Source organism: Leopardus geoffroyi, chromosome B3 (assembly GCF_018350155.1).
Source record: "Leopardus geoffroyi isolate Oge1 chromosome B3, O.geoffroyi_Oge1_pat1.0, whole genome shotgun sequence".
NCBI lineage: Eukaryota > Metazoa > Chordata > Mammalia > Carnivora > Felidae > Leopardus > Leopardus geoffroyi.
The window spans coordinates 28,945,631-28,957,670 of NC_059337.1; the positions used below are offsets into that span (position 1 = coordinate 28,945,631).

Sequence of the window (12,040 nt, forward strand, 5' to 3'; positions counted from 1 at the left end):
TGGATTACATTATAGTCCTTTTTTTTTTAATGTTACTTATTTTTGAGAAAGAGAGCATTAACAGGGGAGGGGCAGAAAGAGGGGGATAGAGGATCTGAAGCAGGCTCCATGCTGATAGCAGTGAGCCTGATGTGGAGCTCAAACCCATGAACTGCGAGATCATGACCTGAGCTGAAGTCAGATGCTCAACCGACTGAGCCACCCAGCTGCCCCTACAGTCCCATTTTTCATTTTTTGAGGAATCTCCATAATGTTTTCCATAATGGCTGAGTCAATTTACATTCCTACTAACAGTGTACAAGGGTGCCCTTTTCTCCACATCCTCACCAACATTTATCTTTTATCTTTTTATAAAAGCCACCCTAACAGGTATGAGACAATATTTCATTATGGTTTTGATTTGGATTTCCCTGATGATTAGTAATGTTGAGCACTTTTCATATACCTGTCAGCCATTTGTATGTCTTCTTTATTTTTTTTTATTATTATTTTTTTTAATTTGTTTTTTCAACATTTATTTATTTTTGGGACAGAGAGAGACAGAGCATGAACGGGGGAGGGGCAGAGAGAGAGGGAGACACAGAATCGGAAACAGGCTCCAGGCTCTGAGCCATCAGCCCCGAGCCCGACGCGGGGCTCGAACTCACAGACAGCGAGATCGTGACCTGGCTGAAGTCGGACGCTTAACCGACTGCGCCACCCAGGCGCCCCTTGTATGTCTTCTTTAAAAAAAAAAAAAAGTCTATTCAGGTTCTTTGCACATTTTTTGGATCACATTTACAAAGGAAAAAATTCTGGATTAAGTCTGTAAAGTTGTGTGTTTTTTTTGTCTTCTTTGACTCTATATTAAGATGCAATTAGTTCTATGACACTCATTAATGAGAGAGAGGAATCGTACTTAAATTTCTTAAGGTTAAAACAAAACACCTATAATTAATTCATAAGAAATCTTACATTGAGGGGCACTTGGGTGGCTCAGTTGGTTAAGCTGACTCTTGATTTTGGCTCAGGTCAGGACCCCACGGTTAGTGAGTTTGAGCCCCACATGGGGCTCTGTGCTGACAGTGCACAGTCTGCTTGGGATTCTCTCTCTCCGTCTCTTGTGTTCACCCTCTCTCTCTCTCTCTCAAAATAAATAAATAGTGCACCTGGATGGCTAAGTTGGTTGAGCATCCAACTTCAGCTCAGGCCATGATCTTGCAGTTTGTGAGCTTGAGCCCCACATGAGGCTTGCTGCTGTCAGGGCAGAGCCAGCTTCAGTTCCTCTGTCCCCCTCTCTCTCTGTCCCTCCCCCGCTCACTCTCCCTCTCAAAAATAAAAAAAAAAACATTAAAAATAGATAAAAACTTAAAAAAATACATCCTACATTTAAAATCCTATGCATGACTGTTTCATAAACATTTATTTTATTATTATTTCTTATTAATACAGTATTTGTTTTCCCTAAGCCAACCACTTTCTCCAGTTGGCCTGGGGAGGTACAGGAAGAAGACTATGCAGGGTAAATGAAACACAGGAAAAAGACCTATCAGAGGTAGAGATGGCTCCTTCACATGCTAAGGAGGATGAGAAAGGCCACCATTAGGTAAAATAACACATGTCTGAGAGGACAAAGCCCAGAATGGTGTAGGAGAAGAGGTGTTGCTTCAGAGAAGGGTTTCTGGCATAACCAATGATGAAACTCCTAAACACAGTCCCATTTCTAACCCCAGAGCCAGCCACCCCCACTGTGGAAGGCTTAGATTCAATGAACTTGGCTGCACTGTATCAATGTCTTGTGAAATGATGCTGGCTTGGAAACTGCACCTAGTATAAATGAGGTCAGGTGACATGGGGCTGCCAAGCTGCTGAAGCTTTCATCTGTCAGTGATCGGCTCAACAGCTGAAAAGTGTTCCTGACCAAGAAGGGAGTTGAGACAAACTTTGTGCAGGCATACATTTTTTGGGGAGGAGGGCTGTAGCAGGAAAGCTGCTCCTAGTGCAGAGAAGACAGATATAGACAGTTATTTTAGTATTTCATCTACCTAAAATAATAGGGACGAAAGGTATACACATACATTTTCCTCAAAAACAAAGAAGAGCTAAAGATGTTGAAGGGCCACATTTTTAAATTGGATTAGTTGAGGGGCTCCTGGGTGATTCAGTCAGTTAAGCATCTGGCCCTTGATTTCAGCTCAGGTCATGATCTCACCGTTTGTGAGTTTGAGCCCCACATGGGGCTCTGTGCTGACAGTGCAGAGCCTGTTTGGGATTCTCTTTCTCTCTCTCTCTCTGCCCCTTCCCAACTTGGGTGCACAAGTACGTGCTCTCTCTCTCTCTCTCTCTCAAAATAAATAAACTTTAAAAAATTGGATTAGTTGATTTTTTGCTATTGAGTTGTACAAGTTTCTTATATATATATACACGTTGGTGCTTCACCCCTTATCTCACCCCTTATCTCAAGTATTTTCTCCTACTCCTTAGGCTATATTCTCATTTTATTAATTGTTTCTTTGGTTGTGCAGAAACTTTTATATTTGATGAAGTCCCATGGTACTCTATATAGAAAACCCAAGACTCCACAAAAAAATTGTTAGAACTGATACATGAATTCAGTAAAGGTGCAATATACAAAATCGACATGCAGAAATCTGTTGTATTTCTAAACACCAATAATGAAGCAGCAGAAAGAGAAATTAAGGGGGCACCTGGGTAGCTCAGTTGGTTAAGCATCTGACTTCGGCTCAGGCCATGATCTCACAGTTTGTGAGTTCGGGCCCCATGCCAGGCTCTGTGCTGACAGCTCAGAGCCTGGAGCCTGCTTCAGATTCTGTCTCCCTCTTTCTCTGCCCCTCCCCCACTTGCATTCTGTTTCTCTCTTTCAAAAATAAACATTAAAAAATGTTTTAATTAAAAAAAAGAAAGAGAAATTAAGGGATTATTTACAATTACACCAAGAACAATAAGATACCTAGGAATAAACCTAACCAAAGATCTGAAAGACCTATACTCTGAAAACCATAAAGTACTGATAAAAGAAAATGAAAAGTACACAAAGAAATGGAAAGATTTTCCATACTCATGGATCAGAAGAACAAATACTGTTAAAATGTCTATACTACCCAAAGCAATCTACACATTTAATGTAATCCTTATCAAATTACCAGCAGCATTTTTCACAGATGTAGAACAAACAATTCTAAAATTTGTATGGAACCACAAAGACCATGAATAGCCAAAACAATCCTAAAAAAGAAATGCAAAGCTGGTGGCATCACAATTTTGGACTTCAAGTTTACTACAAAGCTGTACCTGTAGTGTATGTAGTAGCACAAAAAGAGACACAAAGATAAACAGAACAGAATAGAAAGCCCAGAAATGGACCCACAACTATATGGTCAATCTTTGACAAAGCAGAAAAGAATATCCAATGGAAAAAAGACAGTCTCTTCAACCAAAGTGTTGGGAAAACTGGACAGCATAATGTAAAAGGATGAAACTGGACCATTTTCTTACACCATACACAAAAATGGATTAAAGACCTAAATGTGAGACAGGAAACCATAAAAATCCTAGTGGAGAAAACAAGCAGTAGTAACCTCTTTGACACTGGCCACAGCAACTTTTTTCCAGATATGTCTCCTGAGGCAAGGGAAACAAAAGCAAAAATAAACTATCGGGACTTGATCAAAATAAAAAACTTATGCACAGTGAAGTAAACAATCAACAAAACTATAAGGCAATCTACTGAATGGGAGAAGATATTAGCAAATGACATATCCCATAAATGGTTAGTGTCCAAAATCTATAAGGAATTGAGACATGTCAACACCCATAAAACAAATAATCCAACTGGAAAAGGGCAGAAGACATGAATAGACATTTTTCCAAAGAAGACACACAGATGGCCAATGGACACATGAAAAGATGCTCAACTATCACTCACCATCAGGGAAATACAGATCAAAACCACAGTGAGATACCACCTCACACCAGTCAGAATGGTTAAAGTTAACAACACAGAAAAACAGATGGTGAGGATGCAGAGAAAGAGGAACCCTTTTATACTTTGGTGGGATTGCAAACTGGTGCAGCCACTGGAGAACAGTATGGAGGTTCCTCAAAAAGTTAAAAATATAACTACCCTAACATCCAGCAATTGCACTACTAGATATTTACCCAAAGAATACAAAAACCCTAATTCAAAGGGATACATGCACCCCAATGTTTATTGCAATATTATCTACAATAGCCAAATTATGGAAAGAGCCCAAGTGTCCAAGAACTGAGGAATGGATAAAGAAGAAGTGGTTTTTATACAATGGAATGTTAGCCATAAAAAAGAATGAAATCTTGCCATTTGCAATGATGTGGATGGAGCTAGAACGTATTATGCTAATAAGCAAAATAAATCAGTCAGAGAAGAACAATATCATATGATTTCACCCACATGTGGAATTTAAGAAACAAAACAAATGACCATAAAGAAAAAAAAAAACGGAGAGGCAAACCAAGAAACAGAATCTTAACTATGGAGGGACAAACTTATGGTTACCAGAGGGGAGTGGGGGGTGGGGGATGGGTGAAATAGGTGATGGGGATTAGGAGTGTACTTGTGATGAGCACCAGGTGTTGTATGTAAGTGTTGAATCACTATATTGTACACCTGAAGCTAATATTACACTGTGTGTTAACTAACTGGAATATGAATATTATAAAAATTCATTGACTGTAAATGCTTGACTTAGTTTTGTGCTCTTGATTCTGTTCCATTGGTCTACATGTGTGTTTTAATTACAATAACTTTGTAATATAATTTGAAGACATGAAATGTAATGCCTCCAACTTGCTTTTCTTTCTAAAAATTGCTTTGGTTATTCAGGGTCTTTTGTGGTTCCAAATTTCAGGTTGTTTTTTTTTCTACTTCTGTGAAAAACACTATTGGAATTTTGATAGCAATTTCATTAAATCTGTATATCACCATGGGTAGTATAGACATTTTAACAATATTAATTCTTCTAATCCGTGAACATGGGATATCTTTGCATTTTTGTGTCTTTGATTTCTCTTATAAATATTTTATAGTTTTCAATGTATAGATCTTTGGCCTCCTTGCTTAAATTTATTTCTAAGTAATGATTTTGGTGGTATTACAAATAGAATTGTTTTGTTGATTTCCTTCCTTTTCAAATAGATCATTTTTGGTATAATGAATTATAATTTTTCTTACATGTTTTTTTGTATCCTGCAAATTTACTGAAGCCATTTATTAGTTCTAATAGTTTATTAATGGAGTATTTAGGGTTTTCTACATATAAAATCATATCGCTTGCAAACAGATAATTTATTCCTTTTAGATAGGATGCCATTATTAAAAAAAAAAAGTCTGGTTGCTCTTCTAGTACTTCCAGTGTGAAAGTGAACATCCTTGCCTTGTACTGGAAAAGTACAAGAGACAAAACAATCAGTTTTTTCCCACTGATAATGATGTTGGTTGTGGAATTTTCATAAATGGTCTATTTATGTTGAGGAAATTTCCTCTATACCTATTTTCTTGAGAATTTTTATCATTAATGGATGTTGAACTTTGTCAACTACTTTTTCTGCATCTAATGTGGTTATTGTGTGGTTTTTATCTTTATTCTGTTAATGTGGTCTTTCACATTGATTTCATATGTTAAACCAACAGGTTGGTAAGTTTTGATTGGATGCAAGGCAGTGAATTGTACCTGTTGGGTATTGGGTTTTTTGTTTGTTTGGTGTGTGTGAGTGTGTGTGTGCGTGTGTGTGTGTTTGTTTTTGTTGTTATTGCTGTCTTACTGAGATTTAATCTGGGATGCAGTTATTTGGAAATTTTTAAGGTTTGTCAGGCAGGGCTGGAACAGCGCTTAAATATAGGGCTAATTATTCCCCTCTACTGGGGAAACACTCTGCTCTGTAGTCTCCTTAATGTCCCACGAATAACAATTTTTTGTTTTGTTTTGTTTTTTAACTTTTTGGAACAGACATTTTTCCGAGCCCTGTGTGAGTACTGGACATCTCTAATCCTTTCAAGTAATTCTATACCTAACCTCAAGTATTTCCCTACTACATATGTGCTGATTAATATTCAGCTGAATACTTGACCTGGAGATCTCTGGAATTTTCTCTATGCAGCTATCTTTTCCAGTACTCTGTTCACTGAATTATAGCCACCTCAACCTTTCTAGACTCTGAATTTCATCTTCTTAACTCAGGGAGTCTACCAAGCTCAGCCTGGGTTCCCCCTTTCTGTGCCACAGCCTGTAAACTATTTCAACACAATAATCGGAAGCAATCATTGGCTTACTTCTGTTTCCCATCTCTTAGGGATCATGATCCTTTGTTTCCTGATGTCCAATGTCTTGAAAACCTGTGTTTCATGTATTATATCCATTTTTTTTTTACAGTTTCAAGTAGAAGGTAAATCCAGTCCTAGTACCTGCTACTCCATCTTAGCCAGAAGTAGAAGTCTCAAGAAACTTTTCAAACATTAATTGGTCTATAAGTTTCCCAAAGTTTTGCCTATCCTTACACAGGTAAATATCCTTTTCTCTATATACCAGCCCACTTCAAATAACTTCTGCTGTGCCTGGGTGGCTCAGCCTGTTAAGCTTCCAACTTTGGCTCAGGTAATGATATCACAGTTCATAAGTTCAAGCCCCGCCCCTTGGTACCCTTGTCTCTCTACCCTTTCCCTACATGCACTCTCTCTCTCTCTCTCTCTCTCTCAAAAATAAACAAATATTAAAAAAATTACTTCTGGAGAAACTAATCCCTTATATATGTGTAACACATTATAACACATTATAGCTAACAACATAATTTCACATACTGAGATAACATGGTTTTCTCTGGGGGAAAAAAAATGACCGGTGTCATGCTAATAAGAAATCCATTTTAATGTGAAAAAGAAATCCATCTTAATGTCAAAACTCATAGAAAAATTTTCTTGAGTCAACCTTTTTGGATAGATCCAAATCTCTACATGTAACAACAACAATCTCATCCAGGGCTTTAAAACGAGCATTTTATTTTGAATTTACTCACTGTGGTGAGCACTGGTACTGCTTGTCTCTACCAGGTTGATATCATACTGGACTGAACTGGCCCTCTGAAGGTGGCCCTTCCTACAGTAAAGAAGAAACACACAAATAAAAAGCAGGTAAGTGGAAAAGCAGAGGGAAGTTTAAACTTGAAAATTTGGAGGTCTATTTTCTTCTCCAGAACTACCTGAAACTGACAAGGCTGCCCTAAAACTGTGCCCCATTATTCAACAAATCCACCAAGTCAGGGAGTTCATTATGGGGACTTCAGATGCTGATGATGCACTTAGTTCTTTTCCTTTGAAATTGGAAAGCTATTATTAATGTAATGTTTTTGTAATGTTTTAATGTTTAGTGTAATGTTTTTGCCCTTTTAAAAGAGGTTTTCATTATTAGCTGAGACATTTGTGATATGGGGTGGCTTTACTCACTATTAATGACATTGAAAACCTCATTTTGTGCCTTTTTAAGGTTGTAGTTCATCCATCTTTTAGGACATCTGGCCAATTAATATGGGTTATAATTGTATTCAGATGATCATGACACTTTTTTTTAACTACTTTTAATATTAAACAAGATTTTGAAATGTACACTTGCTCTAATTTTTTTCAGTGTCAGTGCTTGGAGTATATATTAGTGAAAATGAATTCAAAACCATTTTACCACAGCAAAATGAAATGTGTCTTCTAAAAAACCCTGATTCCTCCTCATGAAACATTACTGATTCTAGGCTAGATTTCAGCATTAGTGAGGTATCATTTTTGACCTCATTCAAAGATCACACTAATTAGTTACTAAATTTCAAAAGACCCACATTTAAAGCAATTTCAACCACTAATGGACCCAAAAACTATTTTAGTAAACAGACTTGGTTTCATTCTTGAAAGCACCACTCTGACAAATACATTTCATTTGGTCAATACATATGAGCCCAAATCGTAAGTGTAGCTTCTATAAGCAATAGCGACTCATTTTCAAATTAATTCTATTCTTGGCATCGTTAAGGCCATGACTCTGCTTATGTTCTCATTCAAAAATGGGAAATACACAATTTCAAACATATTGCAACCCTATCTGAAAAATTTTCAAGAATGCTATTTTCTTTAAGAATGGTAAGGATGTGGGGTGCCTGGATGGCTGAGTCGATTAAGCATCCGATTTTGGCTCAGGTCACGATCTCACGTTCTATGGGTTTAAGCTCCGCATCAGGATCTGTGCTGACAGCTTGGAGCCTGGGGCCTGCTTCAGATTCTGTGTGTGTGTCTCTCTCTCTGCCCCTCCCCAGCTTGCTCTCTCTCTCTCTGTCTCTATCTCTGTCAAAAGTAAATAAACATTTAAAAAAAGATTTTTCTCTTTTAATATACAAACTAGATAAAATACATTAGTTAATAACTTTATACCAACTTTGTGTTGTTAGAATAATGGAATAATTCCAAGATCATAGTTTTTTTAATACATTACTGAACTTCGTTTGCTAATTTTTAATCTTTTATATCTAGGTTAAATGAATAAGATTGGCTCATAATTTTCCTTTTTTTTTTTTTTTTTTTTTTAAGTAGGCTTCATGCCCAGTGCAGAGGCCAATGTGGGGCTTAAATTCACTACCTTGAGATCAAGACCTGAGCTAAGATCAAGAGGCAAATGCTTAATCAACTGAGGCACCCAGGCATCCGTTGGCTCATAATTTTTTTGTTCATACTGTGATGGTTAATTTTAGGTATCAACCTGGCTGGGCCATGGTGCCCAGATATTTGGTCAAACATTATTCTGGATGTTTCTATAAGAGTGTTTTTTTTAAATTAATTTTTAAATCTATGTATTTTGAGTAAAGCAGATTGCCTTCCATGACGGGGGTGGGCTTCATCTAATCAGTCTAAGGCCTTAAAAAGAACAAAGACTGACCTCTTTTGAGTAAGAAGAAATTGTGTCAGCAGATAGCCTTCAGAGTTGAACTGCAACACTCACTATTCTCTGAGTCTCCAGTCTGCCAGGCCACCATGAAGACTATTGACATGCCAGCCTCCACAACTTAATGAGCCAATTCCTTAAAATAAATCTGTCTCTCTGCACATTCTATTGGTTCTATTTGTATGGAGAATGCTAACACACATACTAGCCATTACAGGTTACACTCTATCTCCCAGAATTCACAAATTGAAGCACTTATTCCTAATGTAATTACGTTTGGAGACAGAGCTTTTAGGGAGGTAATTAAGGTTAAATAGGGTTAGAACAGCATGTGGGAATGAGAGATATTGTAGCCATCTTTGGGAAAATACAATCTGATACAATGGGTTTCTATTGAATTTTTTTTATCTGAAGTAAAACATGAGATTGCTTGAATGATATATTTTAGAATAAAATATGTAATTATATGTTTTAAAAGAGCAGTCTCTCTCCAACTTTTAATTACTCTATGGTATAAAGTAATTCAGAAAGGAGGATTTTATGAAATATAATTTTACATATATATAAAACCTTTCCTAGAATATAAACTTCTTAAGCCCTTTTGCATCTCTTTTATTATTACCCGCAGCTCCATTTTCACAAGTATTACGAGAACATAGTATTAAAAGTATTTCACAAGTATTACAGTGTGCACTTAATAAATAGTAGTAATGAGAGTTATAATACCAGACAACTCCTAAACTTATAAATTCTATATTTATTATTTTCACAAAATTCCAGAAAAAGGTGAAGACCAAAACTAATAAATGAAAGTAATCTCCACCACATTTTATTGCTTCATATGAATAATTTTTCCTTTTGTCTTATGAGTTATAAGTCTTCCCAAATTAATTGCCTCCTTATTTGTCTCTCTCCAAGTTGATTTAAGTCTCTACAATTAGGGAACATGTCTGTCTTGTTCACTATTGTATTCTTTTTTTTTTTAATATAATGTATTGTCAAGTTAGCTAACATACAGTGTATACAGTGTGCTCTTGGCTTTGGAAGTAGATTCCCCACTATTGTATTCTTTATTCTTAGCACAATGCCTAGCACATAGTAGGCACTAAATGAAGAATTAATCCTAGATATTAACCACAGGCCTTAAATTCATATTTACAATGTTGCATAAGTTGTTTCCTTCCTTTCACATTCAAAATGTACTTTAAATAGACCTAGCCCTAATATTTAGGTGCTTTGGCATGATGACTTTAGTGAATGTGGGTCTACCTAATTAGTTTACAGAAATCAATGCTTGATGTCAGTAACAAAGAACAAATAGAGACTATTTAAGATACTTTCAAAATGACTTATTAATTTAATAACAATAACTGTATTAGAGAACTTTACATAGAAATCACTATCTGTAAAAATATCTAGATCCAAAGGGCATATTAGTTATTTAATAGAAAAACTACTTTATGCATTACTTTTTTCTTTTCAAAAGTATGTTTCTATTTTGGTTACCTGAAAAGGAAGTAGAGGGCTCCAATGATAAGAGTTCCTAGAAGAATAGTCAATGACACAAAAGCTGCAAACAGGTCACTTTTAGTTTGGATGCTGGAGCTTGGGAGAAAAACCTCTTCACAACGAGCTCCTGTATAATTTTCAGTGCATCTACAGAATAAAATTTTAGGTAAAGAACTGCATTCTCTGTTCCATTAACTAATATAGAAAACAAAAGGTTTTCAGCTGGTATGAAGAGTAAAGAAGACTAATTTTTCAGGTTGTGAATATAAAGTAGGCATGCTTTCCTATAATGTTCACAGAGCTACAGTTATAATAAACCACATTAGCATATGCAATCTAATCTTTCTAATCTTCCTTTTCTGGTTTTCTCAGTGCTTAGAAACTCCAGAGAAATTAAAACATATTAAGTCCTCTTATCTTCTAGATTTTCAATAATGTAATTATCTACACTTAAATTTATCTGAGATTTATTTTGTTACATCCAGTATAGATGTGGGTTTAAATGTACTTTTCTTTCTTTTTTTTATTTTATTTTATTTTATTTTATTTTATTTTATTTATTTTTTTTTTAACGTTTATTTATTTTGGGGACAGAGAGAGACAGAGCATGAACGGGGGAGGGGCAGAGAGAGAGGGAGACACAGAATCGGAAACAGGCTCCAGGCTCTGAGCCATCAGCCCAGAGCCTGACGCGGGGCTCGAACTCACGGACCGCGAGATCGTGACCTGGCTGAAGTCGGATGCTTAACCGACTGCGCCACCCAGGCGCCCCCTAAATGTACTTTTCTACAATATTGCTAACTGCTTATTCTCACCCTACTTATTAAATAATCATTCCCTTTCCTACTGCTTAATAGGGCCTCTGTTAACATGTCAAATCTATATAAAGAACATTTCTTTCTATTCTTCGATGTTCTACACATCTAATGTTCTACTACACTGCTTCAACATGGTTGCTTTATAATATGTTTTAATATCTGGTAGTTCTATTTCCTGTAATTTCCTTTTCTAGAATATTTTTTATATTTTCACTTGCCAACCAAATATTTTATGGCAAATTTTATTTTTTTATGTAGGCTCTATACTGAATGTGGGGCTTAAACTCACAACCCTGAGATCAAGAGTCACATGCTCTACCAACTAAACCAGCCAGGTACTTCTGCCAACCAAATATTTTAAAGGCAATTACTTTCAGCTCCTTAAAACTATATGACAAAGGACTATAATCTTTGATATTATAAATCAGTTCCTTTTACCCTATTAATATGCTCAGAGAATTATAAAACACAGAGATTGAGGGGCGCCTGTGTGGCTCAGTCCATTAAGCATCTGACTTCGGCTCAGGTCATGATCTCACTGTTCATGGGTTCAAGCCCCGCATCAGACTCTGTGCTGACAGCTCAGAGCCTGGAGCCTGCTTCAAATTCTGTGTCTCCCTCTCTCTTTGCCCTTCCCCTACTCTCCTCTATCTCTCTTTCAAAAATAAGTAATAAAAACATTTAAAACATTTTTTTAACTTTAAAAAACACACAGAGATTGATATGGATTAATAAAAATGACACTGTTTGGCACCAAATCAA

The 12,040-nt window shown here is 36.3% G+C and overlaps 1 protein-coding gene and 1 pseudogene across 9 annotated transcripts in view; both read right to left on the reverse strand.

The window, feature by feature from the left end:
• NRG4 (neuregulin 4) overlaps nucleotides 1-12,040 on the reverse strand; it is a 208,901-nt gene that overhangs the window by 22,759 nt on the left and 174,102 nt on the right. For all 9 annotated transcript variants that reach the window (XM_045448973.1, XM_045448972.1, XM_045448977.1 and 6 more), the window contains 2 exons: nucleotides 10,458-10,607; nucleotides 7,048-7,127 (listed from right to left, as the gene is read on the reverse strand). In XM_045448973.1, the coding sequence (XP_045304929.1) occupies nucleotides 7,048-7,127; nucleotides 10,458-10,607 (230 nt within the window). The remainder of the gene's footprint in view (nucleotides 1-7,047; nucleotides 7,128-10,457; nucleotides 10,608-12,040) is intronic.
• On the reverse strand, nucleotides 1,550-2,066 carry LOC123582651 (annotated as a pseudogene).